Source organism: Cherax quadricarinatus, chromosome 8 (assembly GCF_038502225.1).
Source record: "Cherax quadricarinatus isolate ZL_2023a chromosome 8, ASM3850222v1, whole genome shotgun sequence".
Lineage (NCBI taxonomy): Eukaryota > Metazoa > Arthropoda > Malacostraca > Decapoda > Parastacidae > Cherax > Cherax quadricarinatus.
In genome coordinates this window covers 26,701,364-26,723,473 of record NC_091299.1, presented here as the reverse complement: position 1 = coordinate 26,723,473, position 22,110 = coordinate 26,701,364, and the positions used below count along the sequence as shown (strand labels likewise).

General features: G+C 39.1%; 1 protein-coding gene across 1 annotated transcript in view; it reads right to left on the bottom strand.

Moving 5' to 3' along the window:
• Window positions 1-492: 492 nt before the first annotated feature.
• Window positions 493-22,110, bottom strand: part of LOC128685445 (putative ammonium transporter 3) — a 65,507-nt gene continuing 43,889 nt past the window's right edge. The window contains exons 7-10 of the mRNA XM_070082975.1: window positions 10,567-10,662; window positions 10,255-10,343; window positions 2,143-2,320; window positions 493-1,624 (exon numbers count right to left, since the gene is read on the bottom strand). Coding sequence (XP_069939076.1) covers window positions 1,410-1,624; window positions 2,143-2,320; window positions 10,255-10,343; window positions 10,567-10,662 — 578 coding nt within the window. The 3' untranslated portion in view covers window positions 493-1,409. The remainder of the gene's footprint in view (window positions 1,625-2,142; window positions 2,321-10,254; window positions 10,344-10,566; window positions 10,663-22,110) is intronic.

Sequence of the window (22,110 nt, the reverse complement as noted above, 5' to 3'; positions counted from 1 at the left end):
ATTTAAAAATTGCTGACACGTTCCTGCTGAAGAAGTGGGTTAAATAGTTTGGAAAACCCTAATATTTCGGCAACAAGGACGGAAAAATAGAGGACATCGATTTTTCCTAGAAACACACATTAGTTAAGTGATGCTTACCCATAACGTACACTAGTTATGCATTGACCTTTGCAAATTCTAGCTGTAGTGGTAGCGTTAGGATGTGTTTTAAAAAATAATAATTATGATCCAGTAATTAAATGGTAAGTGCTCATTATATAATATGCATAATTTTTTTTTTGTAAAATGTTGTGTACTCAACAGATCCCCTCCCCTTTCTTTTTAAGTGGCAAACCATCATACAGTCCACACAATATCTTGTAATTTACGAACATTATTGGTATTAATTTTATGTTATAATATTTGACAGGCCCGACTTTGTGGGTGGGAGAGAGTGTGGGTCTCCGAGAGGCATGGTGTAGCCTAGCGTCTGAAATCCCACCTGACTGAGGTACAACAAACAATGGTAAGTACAATTAATTGTTGCTTATTGTGCCCCCCTCAAATTATGTGGATGAAATATTTCAGGAACGTACCTGTGAACCTCGTCCCCATAAATCTCACTGATCAGGTATCATTTTTTTTTTTTGGCCGATCTGAAACTATTCAGTTTGGCTGAGCGGTCGCCCCATTCCTGCATGATCTTAACTCTACCAGTACTTAGCGACTTAAACTATTATAAAAGATGCACATCTCCGCAAGTGATTCATTTTAATGTAAAGTCTTTGTGTTTAATGTTCGAATAGAAACGCTTGAAGTTGATGACTTTTAAGACGTGGGCTGATAACACCAAAACTAATAGAAAATTTTAACACAAGGTCTTACAGACAATACATAAAAATAAGAAAACCAAGTTTTGCAGTAGGTTACTGGCTCATGCTGCAGGTGATGCTCACACAATCATTCCCACTTGCGTATTTGTCTAGCCTGTTTTTAAAGCTATATGAAGTGCTCTCATCAATAGCGCTACTTTGAGGTTTGTTCCACTCAAAACTGTTTTCTTACATTTCTAAATCAAAATTTATTCAACATGACATCCTTCCTGTGAGCTCGGTCTTGGTTATATATTTTTAGTACTTACAGAGAGTACTTCAGAGTCTGAGACTCACAGGCAACACCGATAATCATGCTGCAGTTTACTTTGAATTTTACGTATTATGTGTGATGTCGAATTTCAGATCACCTTAAATTCGAACCCTTGAGCTAGTATACTTTTAATCCCATATATCCCTGAGGACACGTTCACGTAGAAGGTAGAAGCTGTGCATGATGGCGGAACATCAACTTTACACTCAGGCATGGCTAAAGGCCCCAGTGATTCTACCGATATTACTTCCACGGTTGAAGACCTGGCCTCGGCGACCGCAGTTTCACGTCCAGACATGGCTGAATGCTGAAGGTTCCATCGACTCCACCGGTGTTACTTCGACGTCAGAGGAGCGGGATTGGTTGGTGGCATTACGGCTGAGGAAACTGGTAATGAATGAGGCCTTGATTTGGTCACGGGTCACTTGTCCTCCCGGTTTAGAGACGGTCGAGCCACGACGTGAGAGATCCTGCATAGTCTGGAGCACCTTAATGTGACCTGTGGAAAGAAGTACCTAGTGAGACATAACACCAAAATGAGTACAACTTGGTAAGAACATTTAAGGGAGTACAGCAATAAGAGCGTCTGCACAAATAACTCATTACGCCAGTAACCAAATATAAGCATATAAATAATTCATTACTATTGTAACTTGTTTACCAATCAAAACTTTGGGGCCAAGTTACTGGAGCCATTATGTTCCTGGAGTTTACCTGGAGAGAGTTCCGGGGGTCAACGCCCCCGCGGCCCGGTCTGTGACCAGGTCTCCTGGTGGATCAGAGCCTGATCAACCTGTGTAATCTTTTGACTACCGCCCACAAGATGGGTATGATTGGGGTGCATAATAAATATATTAAACTAAAACAGTGAGGACAACTATTTAAATATATATGGGGAGTACAAGGAATACAGGATTGCAGCAAGGAAGTACAAAAATACCTGCAGGGGAGTACAAGATTAGCACAAATAGGTGAGTACAAGAGTACCTCTAAGTGAGTACAACGAGGAGTACATACAAGGGTTATCGCCCTGGGGCCGGATGTCGCTGAAATCGTAGCCATTATGTTGCAGACCCAGCACGGAGACGGCCCTTGAAACCCCAATATTTCGACGGTATATGGCGTGTTCTGCGAAGTCTGCGCCCACCAGCTCCTCCCACTCAGTCATCCGGATAGGAGTAATCTTATTGATAACCTGAACCGGGGACACAGTACTTAAGAACATGTCTAATGTATCTCCAAAAGTATTACACAAGTGCCTTTTTGTGTTCTTTTGACTTTTCACAAAATAGGCATGGAATGATTACCGTCCATAGAATGGGAATGGGGTGATTACCGTCCATAGAATGGGAATGGGGTGATTACCGTCCATAGGATGGGAATGGGGTGATTACCGTCCATAGGATGGGAATGGGGTGATTACCGTCCATAGAATGGGAATGGGGTGATTACCTTCCATAGGATGGGAATGGGGTGATTACTGCCCGCAGGATGAACATGGGGTTCATAGTAAAGCTATCAAATAAAAAAAAATCAGCGAAAATAAAACTACTGACTTTCTTTACCTTCACCACTATCTTACTTTATTTGTTTACAGTTAGAATATGGCCAAAATGTGATAATATTTATGACTTTTGTTACTTCTCAGTGCTAAGGTTTGTTTAATTAGTTTAAATCCTAACGACTACATGAGCTTCATTAATACTAAGTTACCTGCACACCACCAGTCAAGAAAGTATAAACATCATTTAGGAGTGAAGAAGAGCTGGATGTGAGTGTGGGGGAGGTGCGTGAGGCATTACGTAGAATGAAAAGAGGTAAAACAACTGAAATTGATGAGATCGTGACAGAAATGTTAAAGGCAGGTGGGGATATAGTTTTGGAGTGGTTGGTACTTTTGTTCAATAAATGTATGAAAGAGGGAAAAGTACCTAGGGACTAGCAGAGAGCGTGCATAGTTCCTTTATATAAAGAGAAGGGAGACAAAAGTGTGTAAAAAAATATAGAGGAATAAGACTATTGAGTATACCAGGCACAGTGTATGGTAGAGTTATTACTGGAAGAAACAGAGGTAAAACAAAGAGCAGGATCACAGATGAACAAGGATGTTTTAAAATGGGTAGGAGATGTGTAGATCATATATATATATGAACAGCATTTAGACAAAGGTAGGGAAGTTTTCGTTGCTTTTACGGATTTAGAAACAGTATGTGATAGGGTGGATAGGGGAGCAATGTGGCAGTTGCTGCAAGTGTATATTAGTTACTAAATACTGTAAAGAGGATTTATGAGGATAGTGAGGCTCAGGTTAGTGTGCAAGAGGGGGGAGATTACTTTCCAGATATACATCACGGTCTATATTATTAGATAACAAAAAAAGGCACAATACCGTGACTGGAACGATACACAAATAACCCGCACATAAAAGAGAGAAGCTTACGACGACGTTTCGGTCCGACTTGGACCATTTACAAAGTTACACTAACCAGAAGTGGAGCAGGACGGCTATATATAGGCAGGAAGAGGTGGTGGTATTAGTAGTAGTAGTACAAGAATGGTATATAATACCGACAAGATGAAATTAAGGCACATGCGCAACACCCGGGCATCCCTATCGTAGACGTTTCGCCATCCAGCCAGCCACTGGATGGCGAAACGTCCACAACAAAGACAACCAGACGCCGCACATGTGTCTTAATTTCATCAGTAGTAGTAGTAGTAGTAGTGAAAGAGGTAGTAGTAGTGGTAGTGGTAGAAGTGGGGAATAAGGAGGACGAGCCAGTCAAATACAAAGGAAGGGGAGCACTGCAAGAGAGCTAGGTGCCCACAGAGGGAGAGCAAGCGCACAGAGGTGCGTGAAAGGGAAAGTGGTGAAATAAATGAAGAAGAAACAGAAACACGAGAAGGAAGAGAGAAAGACAACCCAGAGGAGAAAAAGGAAAGAGGAAAGGGGAAGAGGGAGAAGAAGAAAAAGAAAAAGAAAAAATGAGGAATCAGGTTAGTCACAGGTGCTCTGATGCTTGGGTTGTCTTTCTTCCTTCTCGTGTTTCTGTTCCTTCTTCATTTATTTCACCACTTCCCCTTTCACGCACCTCTGTGCGCTTGCTCTCCCTCTGTGGGCACCTAGCTCTCCTGCAGTGCTCCCCTTCCTTTGTATTTGACTGGCTCATCCTCCTTATTTCCCACTTCTACCACTACCACTACTACTACCTTTTTCACTACTACTACTGATGAAATTAAGACACATGTGTGGCATCTGGTTGTCTTTGTTGTGGACGTTTCGCCATCCAGTGGCTGGCTGGATGGCGAAACATCTACGATAGGGATGCCCGGGTGTTGCACATGTGTCTTAATTTCATCTTGTCAGTATTATATACCATTCTTGTACTACTACTACTACTACTACCACCACCTCTTCCTGCCTATATATAGCCATCCTGCTCCACTTCTGGTTAGTGTGGCTTTGTAAATGGCCCAAGTCGGACCGAAACATAGTCGTAAGCTTCTCTCTTTTATGTGCAGGTTATTTGTGTATATTGTTATTAGGGTTATAACTTTTTTACAACGTAAGATTCCTGTACCTTAATCAGATGAACTTTTGCCTAAAAGCAAAGAAATGACCTTTCATTTCAATAAGTTTTAAGAAAATGTCGCCACTAACTGAAAAAAAAAAACGAGTAACGAAAACAAGTAACATGAATGCATATTGCATGTAATATTATTAACAAATAAAACAGATAACATCATCATTGTTATCGTGTTTATACATATATTACTACTTATTGCCTAGATTAAACTGAACATGCAGTTTGATTTTGTTTCTGCAGGCAGCATACAGTTCCTTTCTCTTCCTGCATAACTTTGACTACACGTTCAGCACACTGATTACTTCTTGGTATATTGAGTGCTGACGGCTCCTGCTTTCAGTGATTTTTCAATGAGTTCATTGCTTTTTTGTAAGGTTTCAATATTTCTGACAAATTCTTGTAGTCAATTTCATTGTATATCTGATCAGTAAACCAATAATCTGTCCAGGTGTATGAAATTAATCTACATATCTTCTCCAGAGTCTTCCGTCTTGTAGGTATAAGAATGAATGCAAGAATAACTAGAATGGCTGATGTTTGGAATTATGGAAAATTTTATAGGGGTTACCTGTATGTACCTCAACATTATATACATACAAGTAATCTCATTGGGAGACAACAACCGTATTGTTTACCGTAGTCACCCCGTGTAGACATGTGAGAAAACTTAACCACCCCTGGTCCCTGCAGGTGGTTCCTTCGACCTCACAATCTTATCCATATCCATCCAAGACCAGTATGAATTGGATAGCACCCACAAGTACGGCGCTACTAATTAATTGCGGACTGTATAGATTATATTAGTTTAACTGAATGAAGGGAAGGGGGGGGGGGGTAGATTGCACATGTATATATCCATCAAGGAAAAAACACTTGTATATAATACCACCACTTACCAGATATTCTCTGGTGGTCACTTGATGTAGCTGGATCACCCCCAACCTATCCAATTACAACATACCTAACTGGCCAGTATCAGTCTGCTATAACTAGAAGGGTTACTTAACTGTGGGTGATTGATGCTCCTTATTTCCTCCATTCACTATCTCATTTCGATGTCCTGCTACACCGACACGGTTCTTAATGCAGCAGGACGAGGTATCCGTTGGTTTGTCCCGGTTTAGAAGTCGGGACTCCATAAAAACTTCACTATCTTCGGGACAGGAACCATGAGGACTACACGTGTTCATTCGTAGTAAGGAGACTTATTTCACTTCACACATTCTCTTAACTTAGTGTTATTATCAGCGATTACATTACAATTCACAATTATGCACATTAGAGGTCACTCCATTAAGATCTGAGACTGATGAGTGATGATTAAATCACGGGTGTTTTCCCCTGGACACACTCCATGGTGTCGCACCAGTCACCACCGGTCCTACCATTATTCACTAATTTTACCACTTTATTACGGTGGTCCCGTAAATCACGTTCCCTCACTCTTCACCAGGAACAGTTACAACACTTCCTATTATGAAGTGAGGCCTGTATTAATCCTTAGGCCGCCGTGAACGCCAATTTCCTGTTCCCATGATTTCCCAGCCTCTTAACTCCATTCAAAACACTCCGCTCGTGATGCCCCAACTCGACCTCTCCCCCGCCCATCAGCGCAGGCGCAGAGCTTCCCTGTTGGTTCTAGTCCATTTTCAAATACATTTCCTGACCCACATCAACACATTAAACACCTATTAGGCACTATAGCTTCGGAAATTAAATAATTTCCACAGGAATTTTCTGAAAGTTAATGAAAGGACAGTGCCCCCCCTTTTTTTAAAGCATCTAAACACTAGTGTTAGATGGTACAAAAACTTCATATCATCTCTCCTAGCTGATTTATTGATCTCTCCTGTTCCATTAACAAACTGTGCCTTTAGTTACCTGGAGTTTACCTGGAGAGAGTTTCGGGGGTCAACGCCCCCGCGGCCCGGTCTGTGACCAGGCCTCCTGGTGGATCAGCGCCTGATCAACCAGGCTGTTGCTGCTGGCTGCACGCAAACCAACGTACGAGCCACAGCCCGGCTGATCAGGAACTGACTTTAGGTGCTTGTCCAGTGCCAGCTTGAAGACTGCCAGGGGTCTGTTGGTAATCCCCCTTATGTGTGCTGGGAGGCAGTTGAACAGTCTCGGGCCCCTGACACTTATTGTATGGTCTCTTAACGTGCTAGTGACACCCCTGCTTTTCATTGGGGGGATGGTGCATCGTCTGCCAAGTCTTTTGCTTTCGTAGTGAGTGATTTTCGTGTGCAAGTTCGGTACTAGTCCCTCTAGGATTTTCCAGGTGTATATAATCATGTATCTCTCCCTCCTGCGTTCCAGGGAATACAGGTTTAGAAACCTCAAGCGCTCCCAGTAATTGAGGTGTTTTATCTCCGTTATGCGCGCCGTGAAAGATCTCTGTACATTTTCTAGGTCGGCAATTTCACCTGCCTTGAAAGGTGCTGTTAGAGTGCAGCAATATTCCAGCCTAGATAGAACAAGTGACCTGAAGAGTGTCATCATGGGCTTGGCCTCCCTAGTTTTGAAGGTTCTCATTATCCATCCTGTCATTTTTCTAGCAGATGCGATTGATACAATGTTATGGTCCTTGAAGTTGAGATCCTCCGACATAATCACTCCCAGGTCTTTGACGTTGGTGTTTCGCTCTATTTTGTGGCCAGAATTTGTTTTGTACTCTGATGAAGATTTAATTTCCTCATGTTTACCATATCTGAGTAATTGAAATTTCTCATCGTTGAACTTCATATTGTTTTCTGCAGCCCACTGAAAGATTTGGTTGATGTCCGCCTGGAGCCTTGCAGTGTCTGCAATGGAAGACACTGTCATGCAGATTCGGGTGTCATCTGCAAAGGAAGACACGGTGCTGTGGCTGACATCCTTGTCTATGTCGGATATGAGGATGAGGAACAAGATGGGAGCTAGTACTGTGCCTTGTGGAACAGAGCTTTTCACCATAGCTGCCTCGGACTTTACTCTGTTGACGACTACTCTCTGTGTTCTGTTAGTGAGGAAATTATATATCCATCGATCGACTTTTCCTGTTATTCCTTTAGCGCGCATTTTGTGCGCTATTACGCCATGGTCACACTTGTCGAAGGCTTTTGCAAAGTCTGTATATATTACATCTGCATTCTTTTTGTCTTCTAGTGCATTTAGGACCTTGTCGTAGTGATCCAGTAGTTGAGACAGACAGGAGCGACCTGTTCTAAACCCATGTTGCCCTGGGTTGTGTAACTGATGGGTTTCTAGATGGGTGGTGATCTTGCTTCTTAGGACCCTTTCAAAGATTTTTATGATATGGGATGTTAGTGCTATTGGTCTGTAGTTCTTTGCTGTTGCTTTACTGCCCCCTTTGTGGAGTGGGGCTATGTCTGTTGTTTTTAGTAACTGAGGGACGACCCCCGTGTCCATGCTCCCTCTCCATAGGATGGAAAAGGCTCGTGATAGGGGCTTCTTGCAGTTCTTGATGAACACAGAGTTCCATGAGTCTGGCCCTGGGGCAGAGTGCATGGGCATGTCATTTATCGCCTGTTCGAAGTCATTTGGCGTCAGGATAACATCGGATAGGCTTGTGTTAATCAAATTTTGTGGCTCTCTCATAAAAAATTCATTTTGATCTTCGACTCTCAGTCTGGTTAGCGGCTTGCTAAAAACTGAGTCATATTGGGACTTGAGTAGCTCACTCATTTCCTTGCTGTCATCTGTGTAGGACCCATCTTGTTTAAGTAGGGGCCCAATACTGGACGTTGTTCTCGATTTTGATTTGGCATAGGAGAAGAAATACTTTGGGTTTCTTTCGATTTCATTTATGGCTTTTAGTTCTTCCCGCGATTCCTGACTCCTAAAGGATTCTTTTAGCTTAAGTTCGATGCTTGCTATTTCTCTGACCAGTGTCTCCCTGCGCATTTCAGATATATTGACCTCTTTTAGCCGCTCTGTTATTCTTTTCCGTCGCCTGTAAAGGGAGCGCCTGTCTCTTTCTATTTTACATCTACTCCTCCTTTTTCTTAGAGGAATAAGCCTTGTGCATACATCGAGTGCCACCGAGTTAATCTGTTCTAGGCATAAGTTTGGGTCTGTGTTGCTTAGTATATCTTCCCAGCTTATATCGGTTAGGACTTGGTTTACTTGGTCCCACTTTATGTTTTTGTTATTGAAGTTGAATTTGGTGAATGCTCCCATTTGGGATACAAATGGATACTCGATGTTTGGAGAACTCGTTTTAGCACCAAGATTTTCATCCATTACCAAACGGAGAATCCTGTCCAGAACGTGATGCTGACAACTGATAAACTGCCAATTAGTAATTTTCTGAGTTGCTACTTATGATTAGTAATGTAAATATATGGTGATTCATAGTTTTTATTTAGGGATGACCTATTTTGAAAACTGAGTGGAATTAAGGACTTTTTCATTGTTTTTAATGAAAGTTCATCGATTTATGATACATGAGATTTTTTATTTGAAAAAAAGTAAGACAGGTATAACCCTAATAGTTATACACCTTAGTGTACATACAGTTACACTTTTCTATGTATATTCAGAGATGTAGGCCTCTTCGTACATATAAATTGAGATATACACCTGATAATAAATTAGACACATGTACAACTCTTGGGTATCTTTATTGAGGAAACGTTTCGCCACACAGTGGCTTCATCAGTCCATACCAAGGAGAATCTTGAAGAACAGGAGGAGAATGAGGTAATCAGTCCCTCAACCTTGAGTCAATGTGGTCAGTCCATCAATCTTGAATAGAATACGGCATATGGGCGGAGAAGGAGCTTATAAACCGTAGGCAGGAAAGGTGCAGGAGAGGTGCAGCAGAGGTAGGTGGTGTCACATTTGTTCAATGTGGAAGTAGGTCGTGCCCAAGAGTTAGGCAAGCGAAGAATTCCCAAGTATTAAGATCCCAAGAAGTTGCAGTGTCTGCAGTGTTTTGGGATCTTAATACTTGGGAATTCTTCGCTTGCCTAACTCTTGGGCACGACCTACTTCCACATTGAACAAATGTGACACCACCTACCTCTGCTGCACCTCTCCTGCACCTTTCCTGCCTACGGTTTATAAGCTCCTTCTCCGCCCATATGCCGTATTCTATTCAAGATTGATGGACTGACCACATTGACTCAAGGTTGAGGGACTGATTACCTCATTCTCCTCCTGTTCTTCAAGATTCTCCTTGGTATGGACTGATGAAGCCACTGTGTGGCGAAACGTTTCCTCAATAAAGATACCCAAGAGTTGCACATGTGTCTAATTTATCAACATGTCGGTTCTCTGAACCATTCATCTACAGATATACACCTCTTAATTAATGTACAGAGATGTACACCTCTCATTTTATACACATTGAGAGATACATACCTCTCATTGTGCACACGTGCATATACTCAGGGGTACACGCCTCTCGGTATAACTACACCCATATGCAACCATCGGTGTTTGTATACTGATACGTACCTTCTAGTATACATACAATGAAGTGCAAACATATCAGTAGCGTGTACCCTTGAAGTTAACTAAAGAGGAGAAAACTCACGTAGAGAAGAATGAAGGTGCATCCACCAGACCAGGCTGAGATAGACAGGCAGGCGAGACTCTGTACTCCCAGTAAGTAGAATCCTCCACCTATACCAACACATATATCCTCTCGTATCATCATCACACCATTACCATTATAAACACCACTATCATAACATTATTATCATAAGAATCACATTATTAGAACCGCCAAGTACAATCATCACTACTTGAAGCATTATCATAACGTGTTATTATTATTTGCTGTTGTTATTGCTGGTACTTATGAGTGTACTCTGGTGATGGTACAACAACACCATATGAGACTCACCTCGGAAAAGGCCAGCCTTGCCCTTGGTTATGCCCATCAAGTTGTCTGCTTCAACGAAGAGTCCGATGGCCACCATGGCCCAGAGCCCGCATAAGCCTGCAGGGTCAAAAGAAAAAAAATAGTAAGGAAAGACTACACGAGAAATTTAAGTTAGCTTATTCTGAGTCCTCTCCTCGTGTGATAACCTGATGATCACGATATCAAAAGCACGTCATTTTAGTAATTGTTAAGAGGTTCCCAACTCAACACCCGACCATATCCAAAAATTAAAAAATAAAATGAATATAAAAACTTGTCACAGGCACAAAAACAAGTCACACACACACACACACACACACACACACACACACACACACACACACACACACACACACACACACCCACACACACACACACACACACACACGCACATATATATATATATATATATATATATATATATATATATATATATATATATATATATATATATATATATATATATACAAAACAATCACTCTGAAAGAATAGAGAATATAAAATCTCCAGAAAACCTACAAATAACTGTTCCTATGTCCACTATTATTCCTCGCATCAAGATAGAGTCAAACTGTCTGTTTTCTCATCAATGTTTTTGAGAGCTTTATGAATTTGTAGTCCTGAGTTCATAGATGAGGAAATATCCAAAATTTATGAAATAGGTAATGATTTAAAATGCCCAAGAAATGTAATCGATAAATCTTTTAAAGTTGCTAGAAACACTTTTTATAATCCAAAAAGGGGCAACCAGCCTTATTCAACTAAAAATATGTTGGTTCTCCCTTACCATGAAAACTTGGTTGATATGCCTTCTCTTCTTAAGACTTTTAATATTAAAGTTGTATTCAAAAATCTTGACACAGTAAAAAAACTTTTGATAAAGAATTCCCCCCAAAATGCTGATGGATGTGTCTATAAGATTCCTTGTAAAATTTGCGATAAAGTTTATTACGGTCAAACTGGTAAAAATATCGAACTAAGATTAAAACAACATAAATATAGCATTAGAACTGGACAAGATTCCAATGCTCTATTTATTCATGTAAGAGATTTTAACCATCCAATTGATTTTCAAAAAGTTGAGAAAGTAGTATCAAGCAAGTCCATGGTCGACAGGAATATAATTGAATCTTGTTTCATAAAAAGCAGTTTTGACAATAATATGAATATTTCCTTTGGTTTATATAAATTAGATCCATTTATAATTAATAGAATTTGGGAAGAATTTAACAATACACTGGACAAATAATTTTTAAATTTTCTTGGGTAGAATAGTTTGTGGGGTGAGTTGTGCAAAGGACCTATCCAAGTTGGCTCGCCGCGCGTCACGAGTTTAACCGTTGTGGGATCTGATAGTGAGGTGCTGGCCGGACCCCTTATATAGCTTCCTTGGATGCTTCACTTTCATAGTTCCTTGATAATGTGAGTAGTCACGAAAGCGCTTGGAATTTCTCTATTCTTTCAGAGTGGTTGTTTTGCATATTTTGAAATCACCTGTTCACTGTGATCTTATTGCATATATATATATATATATATATATATATATATATATATATATATATATATATATATATATATATATATATATATATATATATATATATATATATATATATATATATATATATATATATACACTTAACAATTCGCAAAAAGGCCAAATTATTTACGAACATTGTCTCTACATCCACAGCAGGACTCAAACCTGTCAACTCTGTATCAGAGCACTCTGATACAGAGTTAGCAGGTTCGAGTCCTGCTGTGTACGTAGAGACAATGTTTATATATATATATATATATATATATATATATATATATATATATATATATATATATATATATATATATATATATATATATATATATATATACATGTATATGTATGTCGTGCCGAATAGGCAGAACTTGCGATCTTGGCTTAAATAGCAACGCTCATCTTGCCATATAGGACAAGCGAAAATTTGTGTATGCAATAATTTCGCCAAAATCATTCTGAACCTAACGAAAAAAAAATATATTGCATTGTGTTTGTTGAGTATTAAATTATTATAGACAAATCTAAAATATATTTAGTTGGGTTAGGCTAAAATAAATTGTTCTTGTTATAATAAGGTTAGGTAAGTTTTCTAAGATTCTTTTGGAGCAAAGTTAAATTTTTTTACATTAACATTAATGAAAAAAAATATATCTTTAAACGTATAAGAATTTTTTTTAGAAAAGTCTTAATTTTAAATGAGTTCTTGCTAATTGACCAGTTTTACATATTCGGCACGACATATATATATATATATATATATATATATATATATATATATATATATATATATATATATATATATATATATATATATATATATATTTATATATATATATATATATATATATATATATATATATATATATATATATATATATATATATATATATATATATATTAATGCCGTGCCGAATAGATAAAACTTGCGATTTTGACTTAAATAGCAATGCTCCTCTTGCCGAATAAGGCAAGCGAAAATTTATGCATGCAGTAGTTTCGCAAAAATAATTTTCAACCTAACGAAAAAAATATATTTAATTGTGCTGTTTATTATTAAATTAGTGTAAACTTATTTAAAATATATTTAGCTGGATTAGGCTAAATTAAATTGCGCTTGTTATAATAAGGTTAAGTTTTCTAAGGTTCTTTTGGTACAAAATTATTAAATTTTACATAAACTTAAATGAAAAAAAAAGATATCTTTAAACGTATAAGAGAAAATTTTAGAAAGTACTTAATTTTAAATGAGTTCTTGCTAAATGACCAATTTTACCTATTCGGCACCACATACACACACACACACGCGCGCGCGCGCACACGCACACACACACACACACATAAAGACGGAGTAGCAATAATGTTGAAGGATAAGTTATGGTAGGAAAAGAGGGAATATAATGCATCAATTCAAGGATTATGTTGAGTAAAATAAGGGATGGATGTGAAAAGTTGGCTATAGTAAGTGTTTATGCACCTGGGGAAGAGAGAAGCGTAGAAGAGAGAGAGAGAGAGAGAGAGAGATTTTGGGAAATGTTGAGTGAATGCATGGGGAGTACTTGTGGTTGGTGATCTCAATAATAAAGTGAGTAAAAATGTTGTAGAGGGAGTAGTAGGTAAATTTGGGGTGCCAGGGGTAATGAAAATGGAGAGCCTTTAATTGAACTAAGTATAGAAAGAGGTTTGGTAATAAGTAATACATATTTTATGAAAAAGAGGATAAATAAATATACAGGGTATGATACAGCATGTAATGAAAGTAGTGTCTTAGATTATGTATTGGTGGATAAAAGGTTGATGGGTAGGCTTCAGGATGTAAACGTTTATAGAGGGGCAACTGATATATTGGATCATTATATAGTTGTAGCTATAGTTAGAGGTAGATGGGACAAAAGGAAAATGACAATAGTAAGAGAGAAGTGAAAGTGTATAAACTAAGGGAGGAGAAAGTTAGGGTGAGATATAAGCAACTATTGGCAGAAAAGTGGGCTAATGAAAGTATGAGTAGTGGGGGGGGGGGGGAGAAGTTGAAGAGGGTTGGGATAGTTTTAAAAATGCAGTATTAGAATGTGGGGCAGAAGTTTGTGGCTATAGGAGGGTGGGTGCAGGAGGAGAGAGGAGTGACTGGTGGAATGATGCCATAAAGGGTGTGATAAAAGAGTAAAAGTTAGCTATGAAAGGTTTTTACAAAGCACAAGTGATATAAGAAGGGCAGAGTACATGGAGAATAAAAGAAAGGTGAAGAGAGTGGTGAGAGAGTGCCGAAGGAGAGCAAATGATAGAGTGGGAGATGCATTGTCAAAAAATTTTGCTGAAAATAAGAAAAAAAATTGGAGTGAGATAAGCAAGAAAGCCTAGAGAACGCATGGCTTGTCAGTTAAAAACATAATAGGGGAGTTAGTAGATGGGGAGCTGGAAGTACTGGGTAGATGGTCGGAATATTTTGAGGAACTTTTAAATGTCAATGAAGAAAGGGAGGCACTAATTTCATGCACTGGCCAGGTGAAGTGAAGAAGAGCAGGACGTGAGTGTGGGGGAGGTGCGTGAACCATTACGTAGAATGAAAGGGGGTAAAGCAGCTGGAACTGACGGAATCATGACAGAAATGTTAAAAGCAGGGGGTGTTGGAGTGGTTGATGTTTTTGTTTAATAAATGTATGAAAGAGGGGAAGGTACCTAGGGATTGCCAGAGAGCATGTATATGTAGTTCCTTTATATAAAGGGAAGGGGGACAAAAGAGATTGTAAAAATGAATGGGGAAAAAGTTTACTGAGTACACCAGGTAAAGTGTATGGTAGGGTTATTATTGAAAGAATTAGAGGGAAGGCAGAGAGTAGGATCGCGGATGAGCAACGAGGTTTTAGAGTGGGTAGGGGATGTGTAGATCAAGTGTTTACATTGAAGCATATATGTGAACAGCATTTAGATAAAGGTAGGGAGGTTTTCATTGCATATATGGATTTAGAAAAGGCATATGATAAAGTGGATAGGAGAGCAATGTGGCAGATGTTGCAAGTGTATAGAATAGGTAGTAAGTTACTAAATGTTGTAAAGAATTTTTATGAGGATAGTGAGGCTCAGGTTAGGATGTGTAGGAAAGAGGGTGATTACTTCCTGGTAAAAGTAGGTCTTAGACAAAGATGTGCAATGTCACCAAGGTTGTTTAATATATTTATAGATGGGGTTTTAAAAGAAGTAAATGCTAAGGTGGTGGGGAGAGGGGGGGTGATTAAATTATGGGGAAACAAATGCAAAATGGGAGTTATAACAGTTATGTTTTGCTGATGATACTGTTCTTTTGAGAGATTCTAAAGAAAAGTTACAAAGGTTAGTAAACGAGTGTGAGTGTGTGTGTGTAAAGGTAGAAAGTTGAAAGTGAACATAGATAAGAGTAAAGTGATGAGGGTATCAAATGATTTAGATAAAGAAAAATTCGATATCACATTGCAGGGAGGGAGTATGGAAGAAGTGAATGTTTTCAGATATTTGGGAGTTGACGTGTCAGCGGTTGGGTTTATGAAGGATGAGGTTAACCATAGAAGTGATGAAGGAAAAAAGGTGAGGAGTGCATTGAGGTATATGTGGAGACAAAAAACGTTATCCATGGAAGCAAAGAAGGGATTGTACGAAAGTAGTGATACCAACACTCTTATATGGGCGTGAAGCTTGGGTTGTAAATGCTGCAGCGAGGAGGCAGTTGGAGGCAGTGGAGATGTCCTGTCTAAGGGCAATGTGTGGTGTAAATATTATGCAGAGAATTCGGAGTGAAGAAATTAGGAGGAGGTGTGGAGTTACTAAAAGTATTAGTCAGAGGGTTGAAGAGGGGTTGTTGAGGTGGTTTGGTCATTTAGAAATAATGAAACAAAGTAGAATGACTTGGAGAGAGTATAAATCTGTAGGGGAAGGAAGGCGGGGTAGGGGTCATCCTCGAAAAGGTTGGAGGGAGAGGGTAAAGGAGGTTTTGTAGGCGAGGAGCTTGGATTTCCAGCAAGCGTGCGTGAGCGTGTTAGATAGGAGTGAAAGGAAACGAATGGTGTGGAGAAATTTTCTCCAGGAGGGGGGTATCAGCCCCCTTCAGCCCCTTCAGCCCCCTTCTCAGCCCTGAGGGGCCACTAGAAGGGGCGAGCGTCTTGTTTACTGCTAGAGTGAGTAATTGATCACAGATGTCGTATGCGTGGTCAAATGACCTCTGCTCCTTGCAGCGGTGTTGCAACGTGTATTTTTATAAGAGACAGTACATCTCTTACTTAGCAGGACAATTAAGGAAAATCCTGCTCCCACTTTATTACCATAGTAAAGATAAGTGTACATTGTTGTCTCTGCCTAAGACAGCAAGAAACAAACATTCTGCTTTGCTTCATCGAGGAGGTGACAAGGATGCAAGGTACTGGTTCAGCGTTTTTTTTTTGTGCTGGGGCCAGTGACTGCATGGAGCGCTGTGGCGTCGGGCAGACTAACTTTGACTCTACTACGAGTAACACTGACGCCAGGATAACCAACAAAGAACACTGATCTGTGCGTTAGTGTGAGCAAAGTGTCTCTAACACAAACACTTCAGAGAAGTGTGATCAGCTTCTCTTGTGATACATTGTGAACAATAAGGACGAATCTTGTAGAACATAGTGTACCAGTGTGCGTTTCCTAGACAATGGAAGACGTGGACATCCAAGGACACTTCAGCTTCTATCAAGTCACCGATATCTGTCGAAGGTGTTGAGAACACCATAGCTCACGTTACAAAGAGCAAGGTATGTTACGAATTTCTTGTAGATCGGGGGATTGCGCAATTCTTGAGTCACAAGGAGTTTGTAATCAACCTATAATCGGCAGTAAGGTGTGGACTTTTGAGTCCAAACAAGTAAGTATGTCAGCCATCATCGAATGAAATATGCTGACATAACACCCCCTAGGGGTAAAATACTTACAAATTCTATCTCTTGACAGCCCACTGTTGTGATGGTTTCGACAGCATCTAGACCTCGTCTGCAGGGACGGCTGTGTAGACGATTTGCTGTCATTTATCAGCTAAGTGTTCATTATATAATTATATCTTAGCTGGTAAGGCCAAATTCTCAATAGAACTTTGGTCGTGCTCGAACCGGATAAAGACCACACTGTGGTCCAAATATGTTGTACTACAGTGTACAAATAACCTATGAGCCAAGGTCCTTCGAAAAAAGCTGTTAAACTAGTGTTTTACAATATAAATCAGTATAAATGAGTCCCTCCAGACTCAATCACAGAGAATGGGCAGCCAAAAGAAAACGGGCGCTCACCCAGCGTTCACCCAAAAGAAAACGGGCGCTCACCCAGCGGACACCCAAAGAAAACGGGAGCTGGGTGACTCACCCACACCCTGCAACCACTGCTCCAATCTGGCGAAATCGCTGATTAATACAACAACTACTCAAATGATGTTGTTTGTGTGAGTGTATATATACACAGTGTTTATAATGTTTATAGACAGAAATTAAGAGACAAGATTGTGTTAAAGTTTGTTTCTTATAGATCTACCTGTTATATTAAAGGAACTTATATATAAAGTGTAAGCTTTCAAATATATATTAACAGTGAAATTTATATATGTGTAAGTAATATTCACGTGTGATTTACAGTTATACAGTGACATTTATAGTGTATAGTGAATGAAGTGTATAATATCGTTATTTACGATTCATCATCGTGGGCAGGCTGACACAGCACACAAGCCGTAAACATCAGCCACATGTACTCTGTACCCTCATGGTCATTAACCCTGAGGTTAAGCTTAGTGGGTCAGTAGTGTCTGACTCGATTATTGCTGACTTAAGCATAACAAAAACTCAGCTGTCTATAGCAGTACAGTGTTTTTAAACACTCTAAGTGTGGTGCTAGAATTTTCAGTATACCATTAAAATGGCTTGTTTGAAAACTCAGTTTCAGTCTTTACAGACTAAGATTACACAATTAGAAAATCTAATTTCAGTCTGTCTAGGATTAACTCAAGATACAAACATAGATTTTGATGATCTTGAGGTCAAGTTTGAATTATTTACACAACGTCTGGAAATAATTAATTCAGACTATACACATTATGAAAATAAATTTCTTGAATCAGATCCATCTGATGATGAAATTAAAAATGTTTTGGATACCTTTAGTGATCAACAATTAAGGTGGACAGGAGTACAGGCTATCTGCCGTAAAACTCTGTCACAGAGACCTGTAACTAATGGTCAAACACCTGTTACACCTGTAACAACAACAAGTGTCCCATTACCAAGCTTACCTACATTGTCATTACCTATTTTCCAAGGTCATAATTATGAAGAATTCATTAGTGGTTTTCAATCCATAGTAAATTCACGAACTGACATAGATGAGATTGCTAAGTTCAATTACCTTAAATGTCTTGTGAAGGGAGAACCCTATGAACTGATTAAGTCATTTCCGGTGGTCAAAGGCAATTATCAAATAGCCTTACGTGTCTTAGCAGACAATTACTTTGATGCTGACAAGGCTAGAGTTAGACATGCAGTCTTAATATCAAGCTTGAAGCCACCCAAACATTGTTTTTCAGACTTACAGGCATTTAGAATCACATTAGACAATAGTCTCAGATCTCGAGATGCTAAATATGACCTAAGACAATGTGATTGGTTTATCAGTGGTATTGTACAGGATAAGCTGTCACCACAAACTATTGAACGATTAAATATTATGTTCAATAAACGCTATTTCACTTGTGAGGAAATTAGCAATGGTTTACAAACAATAGTTTCATGCATGCAAGCAACGAGACAAGATGAAAAATCCACAAATCCCGTGGATAATAAACCTTCAACTCAGTATAAAAAGAGTATACCTACTCCCACTAAACCACATAATGGGAAATCCCATATAGGCATTTATCAAGCTGTGAATACAACAGACAGTAAACAAACTGTCACACATAAACGTACTCCAAAATGTGTACTTTGTGATGGAACACATTGGGCACAGTATTGTAGTCAATACACATCAATGGAGGCACGTAAACAACGTGTTCATCAGCTGAAAAGATGCATCAAGTGTTTAGGTGAACACAAGGGAGGAAAATGCTCACTGAAGAAGTGTTTTAAATGCAAGGGTATGCATCATACAGCATTATGCCCAAATACTTTTGCTGAACAGCAGCAGACTTCCACAGAATCAGGAAGTCAACAAGCAACAGCATTAAATGTGAGAGATAAGTTTAAAGCAACTGCTCTCCCGATAGCTCGAGTTGAGTTATCTAATAAATTACACAAAACCAATGTGCTAACACTATTTGATCAAGGCTCACAAAGGTCCTTCATAAGAAGAACAGTGTTGCAGAAACTGAATAAACAACCCTATGCCAAAATACAGTTAGATATAGCTGGTTTTTTCCATAATTCTGGTAAACAGACATATGACCTAGCCAAAATCACTGTTTGTCTAGGAAACAGGAAAAAGACAGTAGAAGCTGTGGTAGTAGATGATTTGCCTAAGTCTGTGCAGATCCAGGGATTAAAAGAAACAGTTGCAGCACTGAAAGCAGCTAAGGTCAAGTTAGCCTGTCCTGACATACAGACGGACACAATTAGTCCAATTGATTTAATCATTGGAAGTGATTATTATCACTGTTTTGTGCAAAATATAGTAAGTAAACATGATGTTCACTTGCTGAAAACAGCAGGAGGCCACATGATATGTGGTCCCATTCCCTCTCAAAGTGGGAAAGCTGATATTAATTCAGTGGAAAATGTACTAGTTACGAGAATAACCGCTGATCATGTACCACAGCAAAAATTATCATTACTGGAAGAAATGAATGAACCAGTTGATAAGTTGTGGGATTTAGATGCGATAGGTATTGATGTAAATAAACCAAGCCCACAAGAGTCTCAGACTTATAACCAATATTTGGACACTGTCAAATATAAAGATGGACAGTATTGGGTTAGGTTACCATGGAAATTAAATCCACCACATCTACCTAGCAATTATCGCATGGCTTTCGGACAGATGAAAGCACAAATACATGAGCTCAGGAAGAATCCAGAGCTACTGACTGTCTATGATAATATCATACAAGAACAGTTGGACAATAAATTCATTGAGGAAATAGTCGAAGATAAGTTGAAGACAAACGCTCATTATCTCCCGCACCATGGAGTCAGAAAAGATTCTGAAACCACTCCACTACGTGTTGTATATAATTGCAGCGCACGTGCAAATAAAGATGTAGCAAGTCTTAATGACTGTCTGATGACCGGACCCTCACTAACTGAGAAGCTTGGAGACGTGCTTATGAAATTTCGCACAAACCCATATGCCTACACGGCTGATATTTCCAAAGCTTTCTTAAGAGTAGGACTACAAGAAATAGATAGAGATTATACTCGATTCTTGTGGCCTGAAAATCCACATGATCCTCAAAGTCCTGTGAAAACTTATCGTTTCAAATCAGTATTATTTGGTGCAACATCCTCTCCATTCTTACTAGAAGCTACTCTAAATACACATTTGAAGAAATCTGAAAGTCCCTTCAAAGAAGTCTTAAAGAAAAGTTTCTATGTGGACAATCTTCAAGGTACTGTGAATAAAGAGGAGGATTTGAAATCCTTATACAGAGAAGCTAACAAGGAGATGAAAGAAGCAAATATGCCTCTAAGGATGTGGAATACAAATTCAAAGCAATTAAGGGAACTTATCAAAGAAGATTTCCCTGAAACTGAAATTCCTGATTGCAACAATATGCTGGGACTTAATTGGAACACACAGGAAGATACTTTGAGTCTCAAAAGGATAAACAATAAATCATGCAGTACACTCACTAAACGTAGTTTACTGTCAGAGGTATCACAATGTTTTGATCCTCTAGGACTCGTCTCACCAATTACCATAAAGGGTAAAATGCTTATGCAAGATGCATGGAAACTCAAAATTGGATGGGATGAGAACTTGCCTCTAGAAATGAGTCAAGCATGGGATGAAATATCCAAGGAGTTTAAACAACTTCATCAAATTAAATTTCCCAGACAAATAGGTCAAGAGGGAAACAAGTACACATTACATGTGTTCTGTGATGCGTCATCCAGAGGTTATGGCGCTGTAGCTTACATGAGTAATGCTGAAGGAAGTACACTAATTACTTCAAAGGCCAGGGTAGCACCCTTGAAGGTCAGAACAGTACCACAATTGGAACTGACAGCACTCTATGTAGGTACAAAGTTAGCTGTCTATCTCAACAAAGTACTTGATCATCTCACTATTGAGAAAACCGTGATCTGGAGTGATAATGAGGCAGTTCTCCAGTGGTTAAGAAATAATAAGAGTAAGTTGGTCTATGTACAGAACAGAGTAGCAGAAATAAAAGAGATGCAGAGAGATTATCTCTTTCTTCACGTCTCTACCCAAGAGAATCCAGCTGACATGTTGTCACGTGGTGTCCCACTCAAGAAATTTGTGGATAATAAATTATGGCTCCACGGACCGAACTGGCTCTCTAATGAAAATAACTGGCCTCAGCAAAAAGCTCACATTATGCCAGAAGAAACAGTCTGCTTGAACACAGCAGAAATAAGTTGTGTAAATACTACTGCAGACACAACAGAAATAGTCAATGATGGATCTAAATACTCATCTTTGGGTAAACTCTTAAGAGTTACAGCTCTTGTCTTTAAATTCATTAAAGGAATTAAACCTGATTATGAATATCTTGAACCCATTAAATACTGGGTGAAACTAATACAGAAAGACGTTTTCTCTACAGAATATAAATTTCTAGAAACACAAGATAAATCCCCAAAGAAACCTGTCATGATTAATTCTTTAGGACTTTATCTCGACTCAGAAAAGATTATGAGATGTCGAGGAAGAATTCATAATTCTTCACTACCTAAAGAAGCCATACATCCAATATTGATCCCCAAGAATCATTGGCTAACAAAACTGATTGTGCAAAACGCCCACAGTAACGTGTTACATGGTGGGGTAGCTGACACACT